The 20,713-nt window shown below is 49.2% G+C and overlaps 1 protein-coding gene across 2 annotated transcripts in view; it reads left to right on the plus strand.

Moving 5' to 3' along the window:
• LOC102452244 (uncharacterized) overlaps positions 1-20,713 on the plus strand; it is a 63,090-nt gene that overhangs the window by 20,351 nt on the left and 22,026 nt on the right. For both annotated transcript variants that reach the window (XM_075899812.2, XM_075899811.2), the window contains exons 8-24: positions 194-408; positions 2,122-2,225; positions 2,692-2,810; positions 3,504-3,653; positions 4,162-4,373; positions 5,826-5,911; positions 6,543-6,673; positions 8,085-8,231; positions 10,106-10,296; positions 10,831-10,913; positions 11,507-11,643; positions 12,504-12,628; positions 13,645-13,798; positions 14,740-14,958; positions 16,720-16,890; positions 19,841-19,987; positions 20,447-20,496. In XM_075899812.2, coding sequence (XP_075755927.2) covers positions 194-408; positions 2,122-2,225; positions 2,692-2,810; positions 3,504-3,653; positions 4,162-4,373; positions 5,826-5,911; positions 6,543-6,673; positions 8,085-8,231; positions 10,106-10,296; positions 10,831-10,913; positions 11,507-11,643; positions 12,504-12,628; positions 13,645-13,798; positions 14,740-14,958; positions 16,720-16,890; positions 19,841-19,987; positions 20,447-20,496 — 2,441 coding nt within the window. The remainder of the gene's footprint in view (positions 1-193; positions 409-2,121; positions 2,226-2,691; positions 2,811-3,503; positions 3,654-4,161; positions 4,374-5,825; positions 5,912-6,542; positions 6,674-8,084; positions 8,232-10,105; positions 10,297-10,830; positions 10,914-11,506; positions 11,644-12,503; positions 12,629-13,644; positions 13,799-14,739; positions 14,959-16,719; positions 16,891-19,840; positions 19,988-20,446; positions 20,497-20,713) is intronic.

Below are 20,713 nucleotides of genomic sequence, written 5' to 3' on the forward strand. Positions count from 1 at the left end.
CCAGCACCAAAACCAGCTACCTTCAGAACTAGTAACACGAGGGACAACTAGCTGGTCCGTCGTTGGTTCGGAGGCCTAAAGAATTGGCCCCAGTAAAACCCTCTGGGATCCTGGGCTGACCGGAGCTCTAGCCGTGGGATGTACGGGATGCTGATTGTTATGCAACATCAAAACTCAAATATTTCTGTCGCAGGTTGCTAACTCCTCGCTGATCCCACTACAATGGAAAGGGTTTGCGCTGGAGGCACTATGGGATGGGAAGCTGAGGCACGAAGAGCTTTATAACAAGACCGAGTTTGTGGGGCCGTGGTTCCAGAAGAGGTTAAGGCCCTTTTTGGCAGCAGTCCCAGCCAACATACTCCAGTGCCTTCGCAATGAGACCCTGGGATGCGCGCAGTACCAGGCGATGTATGTTGAATTGGGTAGAGCTAGGATCACAGGAAACCTCTCTCCTCTCCCAGTTCTCTGCATTAGATATGGAGCCATGATTTGAATCCAATTCCATCGGTGTTCCGAGGGCCTGAACTTACGAGGGATCAAGAGACATCTGCTGCTGATTATATCAATGCAGGGAGGGGGAGGCAGGGGAGTCAAAGAAGGCAACTGCCTTGGAGTCTGGTGATTCAAATTGGCCTGGGCTCCTAGCCACTGTTGCTGCTACTGTGGCAGTGGCTGGAGCCCTGGGCCCTTTAAATCACCGCCGGAGCACCGCACGGTATGCTCCTGGCCGCTCTGAGGGCTGCCTGGGGGCTGGTGACGTGCTCTCTGGGCAGCACTCCGGGATGACTGCCCCGGCCCCTCCCCTTCAAGAGTGTGGAGTGGGAACCTCCCCTCTTTACCCAGGGTCCCTCAGAGGCTGTCGGTGCCCTTGATAGTACGTATTGAACAGCATGTTGGATCAGGTCCTGAGTCTGACATCTTCCCTGCTTACAGGTGCGGGCTAGATGGATAGATAGAGGGGGTGTATGGGGAAGATAGATAGATAGATAGATAGAGGGGGTGTATGGGGATAGATAGATAGATAGATAGATAGATAGATAGATAGATAGATAGATAGAGGGGGTGTATGGGGATAGATAGATAGATAGATAGATAGATAGATAGATAGATAGATAGATAGATAGATAGATAGATAGATAGATAGATAGATAGATAGAGAGAGGGGGTGTATGGGGATAGATAGATAGATAGATAGATAGATAGATAGATAGATAGATAGAGGGGGTGTATGGGGATAGATAGATAGATAGATAGATAGATAGATAGATAGATAGATAGATAGATAGATAGATAGATAGATAGATAGAGGGGGTGTATGGGGATAGATAGATAGATAGATAGATAGATAGATAGATAGATAGATAGATAGATAGAGGGGGTGTATGGGGATAGATAGATAGATAGATAGATAGATAGATAGATAGATAGATAGATAGATAGATAGATAGATAGATAGAGAGAGGGGGTGTATGGGGATAGATAGATAGATAGATAGATAGATAGATAGATAGATAGATAGAGGGGGTGTATGGGGATAGATAGATAGATAGATAGATAGATAGATAGATAGATAGATAGATAGATAGATAGATAGATAGATAGATAGATAGATAGATAGAGGGGGTGTATGGGGATAGATAGATAGATAGATAGATTAGATAGATAGATGGGGTGTATGTGGATAGATAGATAGATAGATAGATAGATAGATAGATAGATAGATAGATAGATAGATAGATAGATAGATAGATAGATAGGGTGGGGAGAAAGAGATACCTTAGCTTTTGTAACACCTGCTTCTTTGATGAGAGGGAGAGATTAGTGAGGGAAAGGGGGAGAGAACAACGTGAGGGAAAGGGGGTGAGAGATTCGGTAAGACAGTGGGTCCCAGCCTGGAGTGTGGGCATGAGCCCCCCAGTGGGAGAGCTGTATGTACTGATCTGTGCACAACATACACAGTCAGGGCGGGAGATCCTGTGACCCCTCCTGTCAAGTGGAAACGGTGATCCATAGCCATATGGAAATCAAGGGCTGGGGAGCAAAAAGCTGAAGGAGACATCCTGCCTGTCCTACCTCATCTTCTCTCTCGCTCTCTCTGGGATGCATCATTCCCTATTGCAGAGTTAAGGGCTTGGATCTGGAGTTCAACAAGATGAACCACAATACCCACAGGGAAGTCTACGGTGCTTTCCAGCTCCCTTACCTGAAAGGGTTAAACGCGTCAGGTAAGGAAACCCCTGATGGCCCCAGGCAAACCCAGCACATCTCTGGCTGCTTTCACGGTGGGCGGGGGCGGGGGTGGGCAGGGATTCCTGCTGAAGAGCTCAGTTTATTCAGATTGCTGCCTGGCAAAGAGACTGTGAAAGCCCAGGAATACAACCAGCGGCAGCCCAGAAACCACTGCATGTTTCAGTGCCGACTTAGGCCTGGAAGAGTCTGAGTTTTATTGAATGGTGGGGGAGGGTGTGTGAGGAGGGAGTTTTTTAACACCTGCCGCTGGCAGATCACAGCCTGTTGAATAACCTCGGCAGTGTGTGGTCTCATGGCAATTTCTAATGAAGTCTCGTGTTTTCACCATGACCTCGTGTTTTCACCATGACCTCGTGTTTTCACCATGACCTCGTGTTTTCACCATGCCCTTTGATTGGAGCTGCAGGAGGTGCGGCATGTCTGTTCCTTGTTCTCTTGCAGGATCTGCATGTGCCGAGGGCCTTAACACCAGTGCCGCGTGGCTAACCGCTAACTTTGGAAACTTCAGCAAATACGCTGCCTATCAAGACTTGGTCTCTCTGAACTCCAGATTTCATGGCGTGAGTAGTGGCTGTGGTTATTCCTGCATACAGAGGAAGGTGAAAGTTAGGAGTTGCTGGCTTCAGGCCACTTCCTAGTCGGACAGGTGCTAAAAATCTTGTTGTCCCGGTTAGCACTGAATGGCTCCCTGGTGCAGAGGTCAGCGCTTCATTGTGCCATGGAGAATGAATTCCTCTAGAACAGTGTTCCCTGTAAGGTGGGCACTTGTGTGCTATTCGGGAGAAATTCAGATGCCACCCAACTAATCAGCAGTGCACCCACAGCTAGGTGTTCCATTTCTACTAGTGGTGCACATTCACACGTCTTGGTGCACATAAAAATTATTCTGCACATGGTTGGAGAATGTCCGCCCATGGATGGAGAAGTTTAGAGGGAACACTGCTCTAGAAGTGGTTCCCGTGGCCAGTGGGTGAAACACATCATCAGTGAGCAAGGGGGATGTTGCTGTCCACGTAGTACCTGTTGTGTGGACAAACACAAGACTGCATCCTGGAGGCCTGCTGTGATATCAACCGCTCTCTGGAACATCCACCCAACCCCACCCTTCACCTGTAGTAGGAGGGTTTCTAAAAACCAGAGCAATGTGTGCTTTTCCTTAAGTCACTAAAATGGCTGCCCTGTGCATCCTTCCTACCTAAAGCAGATGTATCATCCCTCTCCCTCCTTCCCTTTTCCCTCTGCCTCTTTCTTAGCTCGAGATGCTCAGTCGTTTGACCGTGAAGCAGCGTGCGCAGTTGTCAGCCACCTTGCAGTCCCCAGAAGATGTTCAAAAACTGATGCGTTTTGTGACCACCTCAACAGTCACCGAGTACATCGATGAACTGGACCGACAGTTCAGGCGGGTAAGAGTCCTTCCAGAGTCCGGTGCGGAGGAATTGTCACTGAAGGCCATGAAACTTTTGTGCAAAAACCCACGGGATGATTCATAGCCTGGATAGGCTCCACCTCTTCAGAAATGTTGGGGTGCTCTCTGGATGCGGAGGTTCAGCACGACGGTATCTGTTTCTCATCTCTGTCCAGGGGTGACACATCCCCTACTGCTCCATAAGGAACGTAGGGATTTGGGGAGAGAGGAGTCCCCAGGAGGGACGCAGCAGTGGGAGGAATTTGGGACAGGGAGAGCTGGGCTTTTATTTTCAACGTGGTGTGTCCATTGGGAGTCTACGGGAGGGTGCAAAGATGGGAGCGGAAACGAGTCAAAGGGGCACCCAGCGCCTCGTGAGTCTAGAGACCCATTGGAATGAGATAACCGGCTCCCTCCCTGGCGGTTTGAATCCAAGACCGCTCAGGCCAGATCGGGCACTGGTGTCAGCCAGCACAGCTCCCTATTTCTCGTTCCCTTTGCTTCAGGCCAACGTGAGTCTGGAGGGGGGCGTCAGAGCCACCCTGCTACAGCACGTCCTCGCTGCAGCCCAGCCAATATTCCAGCGGGCAGATGATGCTGAATTCCTACGGTGGATGGGGCCTCGCCTCGCAGGCCTGATCTCGGGACTGAACAGCACCCACATCCCTCTCGTGTTTGATGGCCTGGAATCTAGAAACTGCTCCGTCATCAATGCCGTGTAGGAGCTCTTTCCTTGCCTTTAGTCTGAGCCAGGCCTATGATAATTATCTGCATCAATTACAGCTGGTTGGAAAATGTTGTTTTCCCTCCCCATGGGAAGTTTTGCTCTTTCAACAAAACACCTCAGCCCACAAGATGTCAGCCAAGCCCTGCCATAATGTGGTTCGGCAATGCTGCTGCAGTGCCCCATGGGAGTTGTAGTTCAGGTGCCTCATACTCTCGTTGTCTTCTATACGCCAGGCTGCCAGGTTGGATTACATCTCCCATGCTGCACCTTTTGGTGAACCTGTGTGATACATCACAGGTGTCCCTCAGGGGTGGGGAAGCTTTTTTAGCTTGGGGGGGCCATTGACCCACAGAAAAATCAATCGGGGGCCACACAAAGTGAGAAGCAAGAAAAAGAACCAAACAAAGACTCACTCACATGTCCTCCAACTAAGAAGGAGAAAAACACTCCCCACATTCCCCTCGCACCCCAGAGCCTAGGGGGGGCAAACCTGGCAGATTTTGTGTGCTCCAGCCCTGTGGTAGGGCCTGGGGGGGAGGGAGGGGGAAGGCTGGAGCTGTGGGACCCTGAACCTCAGGGGCTGGAAGCAGGCAAAAGCTGAAAGCCGCATCCAGCCCTCAGGCCTGAGGTTTCCCACCCGTGGCTGGTTCCTCAAAAAGCCAATTTTCTGTCCAAAACCAGTTTGGGCAGAAATTTTTTGACCACCTCTAATATTAATCATTTACATGAGCAGGCACTTTTCCAATGGAGAAATAGATGCTTAGCATCAAACCCAAATGCTCTGGTACTTATTCCCTTGATCTTACCAGTATGTCGTGTTACATCCTCTGATGATATCTTTATTGGGACACACTGGGACAGATTAAGGCTAACCATTGCTTGGATGGACCAAAAATATAGCTCTGCCGATCTGCTTGTGTATTTCTTGGGTGATGAAATTGAAAAATTGGGAGTCCCTGGCTAGTCCAGACTTTAGCTCTGTAGCAATGTGCATCTTTTGATGCTCCATCCAACCTCTTTGCCCTCTCCTCATTCCAGAACATCTGAGCAGGGGGAGGGTTCCCTGTTTCCAAGGAGTCTCCCAATTTTTTATCTTCCTCTCCCATGAAATACACAAGCTGATTGGCAGAGCTGTATTTTGGGTCCATCCAAGCAATGTTTAGCCTTAAGCCGTCCCTGCTGGCTCCTGGTGGAATTGCTTAGCCACGTTCCTGGGCTTTGTGCTTGAGTCAAAACCCAGCTGGAGAGGAGGGTGAAAAACGTCCCAAACATTCACTGTACTTGAGATGAGTTTGCCCCGGGTCCCAGCCAAATCCCGCCAAGGTCAGTTTGGACTCGGGATGGGAACTTCAACAGGAGTTTGATTAGGCCTTAGAGGGCGAGGAAGGGGTTGCCAAGCTGCTGAACGGGAATGAGTGAGGTGATGTATCTGCTGTGTTCCAGAGTAACCGTGCTTAATGAGGCCATCTCCGACTTCAGCAACACCACGCGACGGAGCATTTACCGCCGGATACTGCGTGTGACAGCAGGTACGACGCATGGTGCCCGCAAAGGATTCACTAAATGTTTCCGGTGCTTTGACGAAACACGGACCTTTCATTTGTGCCCTGTGGCAAGGGCCCCTCCTACCTAGGCCACCTCGGGGGCCAGCCTCTTGCTCCCCACCCCAGATGTTGGGGTTTGCAGCGGATCTCTGTGGTAGAGAGCCCGGTCGCTTCTCCCGGGATTCCCTCTCCCGGCTGTTTCTGTTCTAATGCTGGTATGAATCGCTCTCTAACCTTTCGTCCTCTGTCTCTCCTTCACCTCCCTCCTGTCTTCTCACTCTCCCTTCCCCATGTCCAACTGCTGAGGCTTTTTAAAGGTTTTCAGCCTGCCAGAAGGGGAGTCAGCTGGCCCCAGTCTGCCTGAGCCAGGTCCCTCCCAACTGCATCTAATTGTCCTGCAGCCCTCTGCTTCTATTTACAGGTCTTTCCCCCTTTTTGAACTGCCTTTCCCCCCCTCAGTCCCTCTGGCCTGACCCTGCCACAGCACGTACAGTGTCCATGTGCAGAATGGGTTTTTTACACGACCGCTGTTGTAAACTGGCTTGTTCCACTCCTCTGAGCCCCGCTCCCGAGCGTTAATGCGAAGCCATTGTCCTTTCCCCTCTGGCTGTTTCAGGCTCCTCCCTGCGGTGCTACGTCACGAATGCCAGCTTTGCCGTCTATTTAAGCGAGACATTGCAGGGCTTTGCTGCTTTTCTGAATCTGAGAGATCTCGCCTCGATCATTCCGGCATCCAGACTCCAAAAGGTACTGGAGTTTAGTGATGAAATGTGTGTGCGAGCTTGCTGCCATCCCTTTGGGCACATCACCCACCTACACAATGCAGTGAATTTGCCCACATATTCAGATCGTGGGCTCCAAATGCCGAATGCAGGAGAGTGGTGTTCTGCCCTTCTGATGTAGTTCCCTTTCAGAGTGTCTTTCAGTTACTAGTCCAAGCGCTAGCTGCATCTCTTTCTCTCTCTTTTGTATTTACCAGGGACCAATCAAAGTAGCATATGAGCCAACTCTCCCATTCCATTTCTCTTTTCATCATTGCTTTATGACAGGGTCAGATTTGGGACCGGTTCTGTTCAATATCTTCATCAAGGATTTAGATATTGGCCTAGAGAGTACGCTTGTTAAGTTTGCAGTTGATACCAAGCTGGGAGGGGCTGCAAGTGCTTTGGAGGATAGAGTCCTAATTCAAAATGATCTGGACAAACTGGAGAAATGGGCTGAGGTAAATAGGATGAAGTTTAATAAGGACAAATGCAAAGTGCTCCACTTAGGAAGGAACAATCCGTGTCACACATACAGAATGGGAAGCGACTGCATAGGAAGGAGAACTGCAGAAAGGGATCTAGGGGTCATAGTGGAGCACAAGCTAAATAGGAGTCAACAGTGTGACATTGTTGCAAAAAAAACAAAACTCATTCTGGGCTGCATTAACTGGAGTGTTGTGAGCAAGACACGAGAAGTCATTCTTCCGCTCTACTTTGCACTGATTAGGTCTCAGCTGGAGTGTTGTATCCAGTTCTGGGCACCACATTTCAAGAAAGAGGTAGACAAATTGGAGAGGGTCCTGAGAAGAGCAACAAAAATGATTAAAGGTCTAGAAAACGTCCTTTGAGGGAAGACTGAAAGAATTGGGCTTGTTTAGTTAAGAAAGGGAAGACTGAGAGGAGACATGATAGCCGCTTTCAAATACCCGAAAGACTGTTATGAGAAGGAAGGAGAAAAATTGTTCTCCTTGATCTCTGACAATAGGACAAGAAGCAATGGGCCTAAATTGCAGCAAAGGAGGTTTAGGTTGGACATTAGGAAAAACTTCCTGTTAGGGTAGTTCAGCGGTAGAATAAGTTGCGTAGAAAGGTTGTGGAATCTCCATCATGGGAGATATTTAAGAGCAGGTTAGATAAATATCTATCAGGGATGATCTAGATGGTGTTTGGTCCTGCCATGAGGGCAGGGGGCTGGACTCGATGACCTCTCGAGGTCCCTTCCAGTCCTAGTGTTCTAGGATTCTAAGTGCAAATGAACTCTTGTGAAAGTTTCTAACTGACTTTACGCTCCTGTGAGCCCAGCACCAATACAACATTCAGAGCCAACAGTTCCTTTTGTCCAAGAGTTGTGACCGTCGGCCTTCTCCATCCTAACCTTTCTTTCTTCATCCCAGATTGTGAATACAGTGGCCCCAGCTGCACTGGCTGATTTGTTATCCGGCTCTGACTTTCTCAATGACGACAACTTCCTGACCATTCTTCTGAAGAACTATAACAAGAAAGGGGCCTTCCTTGATTCATTTAACATGAAGAGCATTGTGGTAGGGCAGAGGTTTGCTTCTCACTTTCCAAAGGTCCAAATGAACATCCAGATTGTAAAGGGGTTTGCACGGAAACGCGCCACCAGAGAGCTGAATTAAGCGGTGTCCAAAGAAATAGAATTCATAGAGTTCCAAATGTGTCCCGACAGTGCACGTCACCAAAAATCAGGAAAATTTTCGCTGTGGGGGTCTATTAGAAATTGTAGAGTGTTCCTGGAAGTTGACAGCATTTTGCTGGGTTATATAATGTAGGACGGAACAAAACAAAAAATAGGGAGAACAAATTACATAACAGCTAAGAATGACTATGGGACCAAGAGTTCTATTAATATCTTTCAAGGTGCAATATGAATATTCTATCAGAGAGTAGAACAAAAATAGATGTAATACAAATACTCAGAAAATTGATATTGAAAGATCCCACCCCAGGGACTATGAGCCTTCTGCAAGGTCATGAAGCAAGGGCTTGCAGGATCAGATCCTAATCTGCTTTATAATTTAGGTACATTAGTAACCTGGGCTGTGCAAATGTATATACTGAGCTCTTGTACAGCACTTGTCATCGGTGGTTCTCAAAGGACTTTACAATCTGTATCCTCAGAAAGCCCTTGTGAGGTGGGGGAGTATTATTCCCATTTTGCAGATGGGAAACTGAGGCATGGAGGAGGCTAAGTGACATGCCCAAGGCAATCTGTGGCAGATCAGGGGGTTGAACCCACTCAAGCCTCCCACGACCTGAGCTAATGCCCTAACCACTAAGTATCACTGTCAGAGAAACACTTTCTTCTGAGACATAGCTACTCAACCATACGTTCACCTATTGATTCCAAAATTATTTACTGCAGCAAGACCAGTTAGGCCATGTCTTCACTAAATGGAAGATCAACGCTACCAAGATTGATCTTTTGGAATTTGATTTAGTGGATCTAGTTAAGACCTGCTAAATCAAACTCAGAGGGCTCTCCCATTGATGTCTGGTAACCCTGATTCTGCAAAGCATGAGGGAAGCTGATGGGAGCAGGGAAACTCAAAATGAAGTACGTCGACTCCAGCTACGTAATTAACATAGCTGAAGTTGTGTATCTTGATTCAACCTTTCCTTTTAGAGTAGTCTTAGACAATAGAGACACTTTCCCAAGGAAGTTAGAGCAATAGTGCTCATCTGCAGGCAAGGATATAAAAAGGGTTAAAAATAGTAACTGTGTAACTGATTAAAATTCCATTGGTTACACGGTTAAATGACCCTGTGGGTTGCCAGTGACACCAGCCTCGTGGACTGCTTAACCCAGTGGCTGCTGGTGCCACTGGTCTTGTGGGCTGCTGGCCTCACGGGCTCCTGGTGCCGCCTGCCCCATGGGAGTTTAACCGTTAACAGGAACAGATAACCTCATACCTATTGGTTAACCCGTTAACCAGTTAAACTTTTTCATCCCTGTGCTCCAATGGCAGGATTGAGGCCTACATCTCTGTTATCCAAAAGCATTAGCTGGTCTCAACAGGCCATTTGCTCTCAGGTGCTCAGATATCACAGTGATGGGTGTAACTACACGAACCTAGATCGACAGTAAAGTGCGGTAGAATCCAGAAATTAGAAACAGGAAATACATATTAGTACATTCTATCTTCCTTCCTCGCCCCCCACTGCCAGAACAAGCCAGAGTCTCCAAAAAGAGGGTGATGCGGGTATGAAATGTACATCAGTACAACCCTTGATTTTAATGAAACAGGCTAAACAAGGCCTTCTTTAAAGCCTTGTGAGACTTGCTCTGTGGGTTTGGGTGGAAGGTGGAACTTCACCCTTTCTTCAGCAGAAATCTCTGGAACTGGTGTATGTTAGCTGGAGAACCTGCCATTTTCTGTTGCCTTCCCTCTAGAACATCCTCCCCAGTGGCACCAGGGTGGCCATTCTGACTGGCGTGTGGCCTGTGGTGTTGAGGAGCGACAATGAGACCGTGGTGAGCACGTGGCTCGGGCCACGTCTGTCGCCATACTTCAGTTTAATCCAAGGCAGCCTACTGAACTTCAGCGGTACTCTGAATGCCAGCTGCACAGCCTTCCGCCAGATGTAAGCCATTCCGACGCCATGCCTTCCGCGGGGCTAGTCTTTACTTCACAGGCAATTCTGATCCTTATCAGAGCAAGTTTCTTGACATTTATGTGTCTGGAACACAAAATAGTCATGGGAACTATAGGACACTTCCACCCCCACTTAATTAGCCTAATTAGCACTGGTCCTACAATTGACAGATACTTTCCCCCCACACACACTTCCCCCTCTTTCTTTTTCTGATATAAATTCCGGGTTTCTGTTATTCCTCTCCAGCTCATCTGAGGAAGTGGGTTTTGCCCACGAAAGCTCATGATAATATATATATTTTTGTTAGTCTCTAAGGTGCCTGAGGACTATTCATTGTTACAAAATATTCAGTGTCACAGAATATTTCTTAAATTTTCCTTGTCCCATCTTTGTTGCCAGTACCCGCTTCCTTGTCTATATGAGGAAGCCATCTTGTTGCTTAGCTGCATAGCTACTCCTGTCCTCCTGTCTAGCATGCATTTGCTTTTGCTGTCTAACCGTTCTTTCTGTTTCTCCATGCAGTGTGGGCAAACTGAGCAGTAACATTACAGCTTTCAATGTCAGCCAGCAAGACATCTACGATTTCACCAAAGCCTATCTCACAGGTGAGTCGCAACGTCCGGCCTAGGAGCAGAGGGTCTGTGTTCTCTTCTGACAATATGGCGCCCAATGGCACGAGAAGAACATTGAGAGGATAATGTCTGAACTCGACCTGGATCTGGTTGCGCGTAAAGTTCAGAGGTCAGGTCTGGGCTGAGTATGAGTTTGCAATCTGACATCTCAATAAAGAGCTGCAAGAAATTTTAGCTTCCAACCATCAAGACAGCACAGATATCTAGAGAGATAGATGGGGCTGGCAACAGACTTCACTGGGCCCTGGCCAATGTGGGGAGGGGGCTTGGCTCCAGACTCCTTGGGCGAGATGGGGCCCCGGATGGAAGGGGCGTGGCTAGAGGCAGGCAGCCCTCAGCGCCCCAAATGGCATCCCTGCCTGCCCCACCCAGCCTTCAGCATCACCTGGACCGTAAGGCTCTAGAGGAGATGTAAAAGGCCCGGGGCGCCAGCTACTTCTGTTGCCATGGTAACAGTGATCCAGAACCCCAGGCCTTTTTAAATCACCAGGGGGCAGCCCTTGCTATAGAACTTCCTCACTATCTACGTTGCCTGGTGTGTGATTAAACCGTCCATCGTTATACAGCTACGAGTGCCAGGCCCAGATGTTACAACGCCAGCGACCCGCGCGCCGCAAACTGGCTCGCTGCTTACCTGGGGCGTTCCCTCCGCCACAGCAGTGCCGCCGATGTCAGATCCTTCCTCAACCACAACGTGACCCTTGTAAGTATCAGTGTGATACCTGCCTGCCATGCCAAGCCAGCCTGGAAATAACCACAGCGTGAGATTCGGGGCCTGGATCCGGCTGCCACGGCAGTTACGGGCAAAACTCCCATTGAATTCAGTGCATGTGGGAGAGGTTCCTTTAAGAAGAGGCTCACAAGGTCCCTTAGGTGGCATGGTCAAGGTAGCTACCAAGCTCCTTCTGCCATCCCCAACTGGGCACCAGACAACAGCAGAACCTGTGAGCAGGGGCAGAATCCACTGCCCCATAGGAGTAAGTCTATGAGAGTTGTGGGGTAAATTCTCTGATTTAGTAGGTAAGGTGCAGGGAGACAGATCCTTCCGGGATACAAATTCCCTGGGGCGTGGAGGATGAAATGGGTCAAGGACAGGCACATCCACAGAGCATAGCGGGCCTGGAAAATAAACTCCGCATCCTAGCCAGACTTGCACACATGGGACCTCTGTCCTATTTGCCATGAAAACACCTTAGTGAGACTGTATCTGTCCTGAATCCGTCTCTGGAATCATGCGAATGTGAGATTTAGCTATTCAGGATCCTGGGTGCAAAAGGCAAAAGATCTTTGCTGCTAAAAATCCGCCATTCCTTACTTCTCCCTCTCCAAGTGGATACACCAGCTTCCTATGAAGCATTCTGGGTAGCATACCTCAGCATGGCCGGTGCTCAGAGCTTCTGCGTTTAGACCGCTCACTGGTGGGCATTCAAAAAGCTACTGGCTTCATCTCAGAGTTGCTGAGCGCTGTCAATCCGTGTTGAAGTCTACAGAGGCAGAAAATATTCTGCTTCTCTGAAAATCAAGCTGAGCATGGACTGACGCAACCTGTTCGTCCTTTCCTAGCTCCAGGATCTAGCCATACACCCCGACAATCTGAGACTCATCAACGACACACGCATCCAGAAGGACCTCGCGGAGCTCTATGCCACAGCGCTGTTTGCCAAGAATTCAAACTTCAGTCTTGTCAAGTGAGTAAGAAATATGTATTAGGGCAAAAAACAAAGCACATTTGCAGGAAAGGAATTAGGATGGCCTGTTTGCTTCTGTGTACTTTGCAAACGTTTGTAGAAGGGCAGCTATTTATTTAAATTCACACACAGTCTCGTTTATATACAGGCAGTCCCCAGGTTACATACAAGATAGGGACTGTAGGTTTGTTCTTAATTTGAATTTGTATGTAAGTTGGAACTGGTACATATTGTAGGGGAAACTCTAGCCAAACATTTCTCCAGAGCTCAGTTTTATTCTCCCACACCTCACTTCCCTCAGTCCTTTATTCTCAAGCTGAGGTGTCTGCTGAGAAAAGCCTCTCCGTGTCTCCCTGGTCTGCTGAGGGGTGGGGGGGAGGCGCTAGCTTCACGTTTCCCTGGTCTGCTGGGGGGAAGCAGCTAGTGCGGGGTTACCTCACCCCGTTTGTAAGTAGAGATCCAATGTAAGTCGGATCCATGTAACCCGGGGACTGCCTGTATATATAAATTTACCAATTTTCATCCTGCTTTATATACATATGAAAGTGGGATGAAAATTGGTAAATTTCATGAAAAAATGCAAAATGCATTTTTTTTAAAATGTTGGTGAATATTTACAAAAAAATTCTGGGTTTTTTTAAAACAGTTTTTTTCACTTTTCATGTTTTTCATTTTGTTGCTTGCCTTTTTTTATCCCCCTGAAAAAAAAGGAAGGAGGGAGGTAAAAAAAGGCAAAGAGGAGAAACAAAAAATGAACAAACAAAAATGAAACCTTAAAACTAAAAAAAGATTGAAATGGGGTTTTTTAGTTGAAAAATTGGAATAGTTGAAAAATTTATTCCCCCACCAACCAGATTCTATATGAAAAGGTTGTTTTTTTAAAAAGTCAGTTTTTAATGGGAAAAAGAGTTTCAAATGAGAAGTGTTGACCGGCAGTGTAAATAATTGCCAATGGGAAATTTTCTCTCTGTCTCATCCACCCTCGTAACACGCTTCTCATTTCACATCACTCAAAGCCTTCCCGACCAGCTCCTCTGCTTCGCCAGACATTCGACTGCCATACGACTGCTCAGCGCCAATGTTTCACTGAGCATCATTGCTCGGATAAACCTCCACTGTGGTCCTTCAAACACATCTGAACTCCAAGACTCCTCTGCCACTGACCGCCAGGTAAATACCCAGCGCTCTAGTCATTAAAGACTGTTACTTAGCTGCCCATCAGCGCGTGACTCCAGAGGTCAGGGATCGGACTCTGGGAAGTGCTGAATTGGAGCTTGAAGTTCAGACCTTTCTCTGACAGTTCAAATCCCGGCAGCCCAGAATGTCAGGAAAATGTGGCTTTTGCGCCAGGCATGCCTGTGGGTTTGGTTTGATCCCTTGATGGAGATGCAGGTTGAACCTCTCAAATCCTAAACTCTCTGGTCTGGCATGATCTGTGGTCCAGCAGGATCACAGATGTTGCTGGACTAGAGCACCCCAGAGGTGAGTTTGAGCCAGCTGGGGAGCCCTAGGTGGGTCAGCAGGGGCTGGTTCTGCGGTGGTTGGAGATTCCAGCCCCCGGGAGCCCCAAGCTAGGAAGCTCCGGTGGCAGCCAGGAGGAATCTTCCCTAGCAGGGAACTCTGGTGCAGTGGCAACGGGGCCGGTGCTGGCTTGTAGGAATCCCTGGCCCTGGCCAGGATCCCCAGTGGCAGCGGGGCCAGCAGCAACTGGGGGCTATCCATGACCCCGGCTGGGAATCCTGGCGGAAGTGGGGCTGGTGTAGGCTGGAAAGTCCCAGCTCAAGGAGACTGACCCCCCAAGACCTGGCATGGCAGCAGGACAGGGAGCCCAGACTCCAGGGACCCCCACAACCCAGAGAGGAGACTGACATCCCCTGGTCCAGCAAACGCCCCGGTTCGGGACCTCTCAGGCCTGAGGGTGCTGGACCAGGGAGGTCCAACCTCAGAGTCTGAATGAAGGTCACAAACACAATCTCCACACCATTGTCAGAAAACAACATTCCTGAGCAGAATTTTGTCCCAGGTGAATGTTCCGCGGCATTTTCCAGGTGGCCGGCGTTATTAGCGATCGGCCTCTTGCTCTTACGATTTTCATCTCGCTTGCTTTCCAGCTTGCTACGATGCTGGTGGCCCAGGTCACTACCTTTGACACGAGGACCCTGGCTGCTTTGGGGCAGCAAGCCGTGGGGCTGACCTCCGGGCACATTTTAGAACTGAGACCACAGATTATCGCAGATCCGCTGGCCTTGCAGTCGCTCGGACGCGTTGACGGCTGGGATAGGGGACAATCGCAAGGGCTGATGAGCAAGTTAATCCGCAGTAATTTCATGGTAGGGATTGGTCCTCTCCCTGGGTGGGTCAGAAAAGACCACCTGGGGGTGATGTTATTTTGAATCAGGGTCTTTAACTCCATTTTTAGAAAATGAAATGAAAATGTCCATGCTTCACTTAAATCATTTTCGGGGGTCAGGGGCTGCTGACCCACAGAAAAATCAGTTGGGGGCTGCAAAAAAAGAGAAGCAAATCAATAAATAAAAACAAAAAACCCCAAACTCTCACACATGACGTGGCCCCCACCTGAGAAGCTGAAAGACACTCCCCATGTTCCCCTTGCACACCGGAGCCTACAGTGTAGTAGATTTTGTGGGTCCCCCCAAGCTCTGGGGTAGGGCCAAAAATGAGGGGATCAGTGTGTGTGAGGGGGCTGCTGGGAAGCAGGCTGAGGGTGGGGGTCTGGGAGGGAGGGAGGGTGCCGAAGCAGGGTGGGGAGGGCTGGGTGGGAGTTAGGGTGCAGGAGCAGGCTGGGGTGGGAGATGTGGGGGTGCTTTACCTGGCACAGTTCCTCAGGGACACACATGGCTCCATGTCCCCTGCTGCTCCCAGGCACCACCCCCTGCTGCTCCTGTTGGCCTCAATTACAGCCAATCAGAGTGGCAGGGGGAAAGACTCCAGGCAGCACTTTGCTGCAGCAGCTGGGAGGAGGGGGAGCAGCAGCACTCGGAGTTCCTTCCTCCCCCTGCCAGGCAGAGCCCCTGGTTGGATCTGGCCCTGGCTTGCCTGACTCCGGCCTGTGAGGCTCAGGGCTACACCCCTGCAGCAGAGAGCTGGCTCTGGGGCTCCAACCCAACTGGGGGGACGGGGACCGCAGGGAGGTGGGGGGCCGAAACACCAGCAGGGTCACCACGATGCTGGGGAGGAGTCCTGAGCCTCAGAGGCCGATCCAGGCAAGCCGGGGGCTGCATCCGGCCTCTGGGCCTTAGGTTCCCCACCCCTGATTTAAATCATTGCTCTGGGGTGGGGCTGGGGAGGAGGGATTCGGGGTGCAGGCTGCCCAGGGGAGAGAGGACAACCCCAGCCCTCTCTCACTGCAGCAGCTTGGGGCCAGGTGAGAAGCGCCTCTCCATGGCTGCTGCAGCTCAGGCAGGCACAGTGGGGGAGGGGTGCATGTCCCCGGCCGGGGCCCCTGTACCCCATCCAAAGTGAGGAATGCAGCAAACTGTGCGCTTGCTCCTCACTCCCTGATGAAGGGGAGCAGCCAGCAATGTTCCCTTACGAATGGGGGTGCGGGGAGCTTCAGTCCCCCCACTCTGCCCTAAAGGCACCTGTGGGGTAGGCGGTCTGGGCTGGGGTGTCTGTGTCTTCTCTATACCGTTTTCTGAGCCACAATCCCATTCCAGGCACATCCCGTTGTCCTGGCACAGCCAAACCCTGACCTGGCTTTAGGTTCTGATCAGAGGAAACTTCCCACCACACCGGGTGGTCCTAGCGCTTCCCGTTTAGGAGGAGTTCTGGAACAAACGGACAGACAGACGTATATATAGCAGACTTGCAACCCTCCATCACCCCCGGAATCTTTTCAGCCTGTCTGCCATCTAGCCAGTTCTTCCCCCGTTTGTCGTTATGCATTTGATTTTACCTTCCTCCGCACACTACTTAGTGGAACTGGTGCCTTCCCCGTTGGCTTGGCCTTTAGCTGAAAAGGGAATTCCTGTGGGGCTAGGCAGCGGTGTTGGGGTGGGGAAGTGGCCACTAAATGCTGCACTGTAGCATTCTAATCGGGTTTGCTGTGGGTTTTTTTTCTCCCTTCATAGTTTGATACAGAAGAGGCATTTCAGAGACTCGGAACACTGGTGCCAGGACTCTCCAGTGACGTCTTCAGGAACATCACGGCAGCTACTGCCCTGAAGTTGGCTAAGAATCCCATCTTCCAAAGAGCCATCAGGAAGGCTCCTGGCTATTTAAAGAGAGCTTTTGTGGACAAGGTGAGCAGGGTGAGGGAACCGGCCTTCTGTGCCTCTGACAGCCGGAGGGCAGGTTGAGGGTCCTCAGGCCAGTCTCACAATGGAAATGTGATCTAGATGAAATTACTCTCAGGTGGGTGCACAATGCTGCTCAAAGAGAAGTTAGAGATGATTCACTGTCAAACAGGGAGGACTTTTCCAGCAGGGTCCTGCAGGCTTCAGTCCTGGTGCTATTCACTATTTTCACTAATGATTTGGAAAATGGAGTGACGCGTGGGCAGAGTGAAGAGCATGCTAATAAATTTGGGAGTTGTTGTGAGCAAGACACGGGAAGGCGTTCTTCTGCTGTACTCTTGTGCTGATTAGATCTCAACGAGGCTACATCTACATTGCGCTCTCTTGTGCAAGGATATATGCAAATGAGGAGCAGCGATGAATACCGCCATGCCTCATTTGCATACTTAATGAGCCGCCATTTTGCGCAAGGGGCTTTTGCACAAGAAGGTGTAGATTGCTCCTTCTTGCACAAAAACCCTCTCTTGTGCAAGAGCTACAGGCAGTCCCCGGGTTACATGGATCCGACTTACATCAGATCCCTACTTACAAACAGGGTGAGGCAACCCCGCACTAGCTGCTTCCCCCCAGCAGACTAGGGAGACGCAAAGCTAGCACCCCTCCCCAGCAGACCAGGGAGACGCGGAGCAGCTTTTCTCAGCAGACACCTCAGCTTGAGAATAAAGGACTGAGGGAAGTGAGGTGTGGGAGAATAAGACTGAGCTCTGGAGAAATGTTTGGCTAGAGTTTCCCCTACAATATGTACCAGTTCCGACTTACATACAAATTCAACTTAAGAACAAACCTACAGTCCCGATCTTGTACGTAACCCGGGGACTGCCTGCATTCTGCCTTAAAATAAGCAGGAGTTTTTGCGCAAGAAGGAGCAGTGTAGACTTGCGCAAAAATGGCAGCTCATTACGTATGCCGTGCCTCATTTGCATATGTTCTTGCACAAGAGAGCTCAATGTAGATGTAGCCCTGGAGTCTTGTGTCCGGTTCTGGGCACCGCATTTCAGGAAAGATGTGGAGAAATGGGAGAGGGTCCAGAGAAGAGCAACAAAAAATGATTCAAAGTCTAGGAGACATGACTTATGAGGGAAGACTGAAAGGATTGGGTTTGTTTAGTTTGGAAAAGAGAAGACTGAGAGGGGACATGATAAGAACTTTCAGGTGTCTAAAAGAGTGTTACAAGGAAGAGAGAGGAAAAGTCATTCTCCTTAACTTCTGATAGGACAAGAAGCAATGGGCTTAAATTTCAGCACAAGCTTAGGTTGGACATTAAGAAAAGCTTCCTACCTGTCGGGGGGGTGAAACACTGGAATAAGTTGCCTAGGGAGGTTGTGGAATCTCCATCACTGGAGATATCTAAGAGCAGGTTAGATAGACATCTATCAATCAGGGATGATCTGCCATGAGGGTGCTTGGTCCTGCCACGAGGGCAGGTATGTGGACTTGATGGTCTCTCGTGGTTCCTTCCAATTCTAGTGTTCTATGATTCTGTGAGTCTTCAAAGTTTATGGGCGATGCCAAGGTGGGAGGGGTTGCGAGCATCGTGGGTGACAGGATTAGGATTAAAAATGACCTTGACAAATTGTAGAGTTGGTCAAAACTCAACAAGATGAAGTGCAGAGTAGTGAGCGTAGGAAGGAAAAAGCAAATGCCCAAGAACAAAATGGGGAATAATGGGCTAGATGGCAGAGCTGCCGCAGAGGTTCTGGGGGGTGGTAGTAGATTGCAAATCGAATATGTGGGAGAGGCTAGCCTCATTCTGGGGAATATTAACGGGAGAAATTGTGCCACTCTCCTCAGCACTGGTGAAGTGTCATCTGGAGAACTGTGTCCGGTTCTGGGGGCCACCTTTAGGAAAGATGTGGACCCTTTGGAGAGAAGCCTGAGTGGTGAAAGGTTTAGAAAACCCAACCTCAGGGGAAAGACTAAAACACGGGGCATGTTTAATCCTAGGGAAAGAAGACTGTGGGGGAATCTAATAGTCTTCAAATATGTTAAGGGCTGTTATAAAAAGGACTGTGATCAGTTGCTCTCCATGTCCATTGGAGGTAGGAGAAGAAGTAATAGAAGAACTAGGGGACACCAAATGAAATTAATGGGCAGCAGGTTTAAAACGAATAAAAGAAAGTTCTTCTTTACACAGCGTGTAGTCAACCTGTGGAACTCCTTGCCAGAGGAGGCTGTGAAGGCTAGGACTATAAAAGAGTTTAAAGAGAAGCTAGATAATTTCATGGAGGTTAGGTCCATAAAAGGCTATTAGCCAGGGGATAGAAATGGTGTCCCTGGCCTCTGTTTGTCACAGGCTGGAGATAGATGGCAGGAGACTAATCACTTGATCATTGTCTTCGGTCTATCCCCTCTGGGGTACCTGGTGTTGGGCACTGTCGGTAGACAGGCTACTGGGCTAAATGGACCTTTGATCTGACCCAGTACAGTCATTCTTATGTTCTAATAGGCTTAATCTGCAAGAAGAATTATTTAGGTTAGAAATTAGAAAACACTTTCTAAATATAAGAATATCTAAGATCTGGAACAGGATCCCAAGAGTGGTATTTTAGAATAGGTTAGATAAACACCTCTTACATATGGTATAGGGGTTTACTTGGTCATTCATCAATACAAGAGTCGGGACTAGATGACTTCTCAAGGTCCCTTTGAGTTCTGTATTTCTGTGGAGAGCAAAATGTAATCTGCATTAGCCAGAGACCTAGATCTGCAAAGCAAGCCATTGGGTTATCTGAAGCTGGAATTTCAAGATTTGGAGATGCTGTCAGAAAATTTGGGTATGTGTTGATTACTGGCTGATTTGCCCCCCTTTCTGCCAATACATTAAGATCATGTTTGGGGCAAGATGCATAGGAGATGAAGGCCATGCATTTTAATACCCTCTGTCTATCCCTGGCAGATCGTCTCCAGTTCCTCGTCACTGAATGCCATTTTAAATAACGTGCCAGACGATTTGGTCGACCAGGTTCCAATCCCGTTGCTGGCGTTTCAAGACAAGCTCCTAGATCTTCGCAAAATCAGCGAGAAACAATGGTCACCGCAGCAGGTGACGTAAAGGGCTCCTCTCATTCTCTTTGTTTCCGGAAGGGTATGGAAGGTCACCCGCCTCGGCCTAGGCATTGAAGTCAATGGGAGGTTGGCCTGACAGAGGGCGGCTCTCTGCATTCACAGACGAGTCGGTTACGTTTAAGGCTGCATTTAGCTACATCTTGGGAGGTGAAGGGCCGGGGGACCTTTTGTGAGCGGCGCTGTATAAAGGTGCGTTGTCAGTGTGTCTACATGGTTCCCACGGTTTCTCAGACATCTCCGTGACCTGCTCAAGTGGTGTGAACGTTAAGGGAGTTCCTCGCCACTTATATAAAGGATTTATGGAGTCAGTGCCCCCAGCCAGACATCTAATCACGCAGTAATCTTGGCTTTCTTCTTTCCTCTATGGGGCTAGTTGCACGTGCTTCTGGGTTGTCTTGCCCGTCCGTATCTGAGCCTGTATTGTTTGCCTTTGCAGGCAGCTGTGTTTTTTGTGGAGGTATTGAATGCTACCAATAATTACGCTGAGTGAGTACTGTTTTCAGAACCCCAAGCTTTGTGGGTAGGGAAAATAATCGCTGTGGATGGAGGTACAGCGTGTCTATTTTTGGCGGGGCTAAGGATCAGCGTGACAGGCTGCTTGGACAGGAGCCCGATTTCAAAGGTGCCTACGCACCTAAATGCCTTTGTCCGTCTGGTCCTGAATGCCTAGGTGGAGCGGAAATACCTCGGTGTCGTGTTTTAG

This window comes from Pelodiscus sinensis, chromosome 15, assembly GCF_052426305.1.
Source record: "Pelodiscus sinensis isolate ZL-2025 chromosome 15, ASM5242630v1, whole genome shotgun sequence".
NCBI classification, from domain to species: Eukaryota; Metazoa; Chordata; order Testudines; family Trionychidae; genus Pelodiscus; species Pelodiscus sinensis.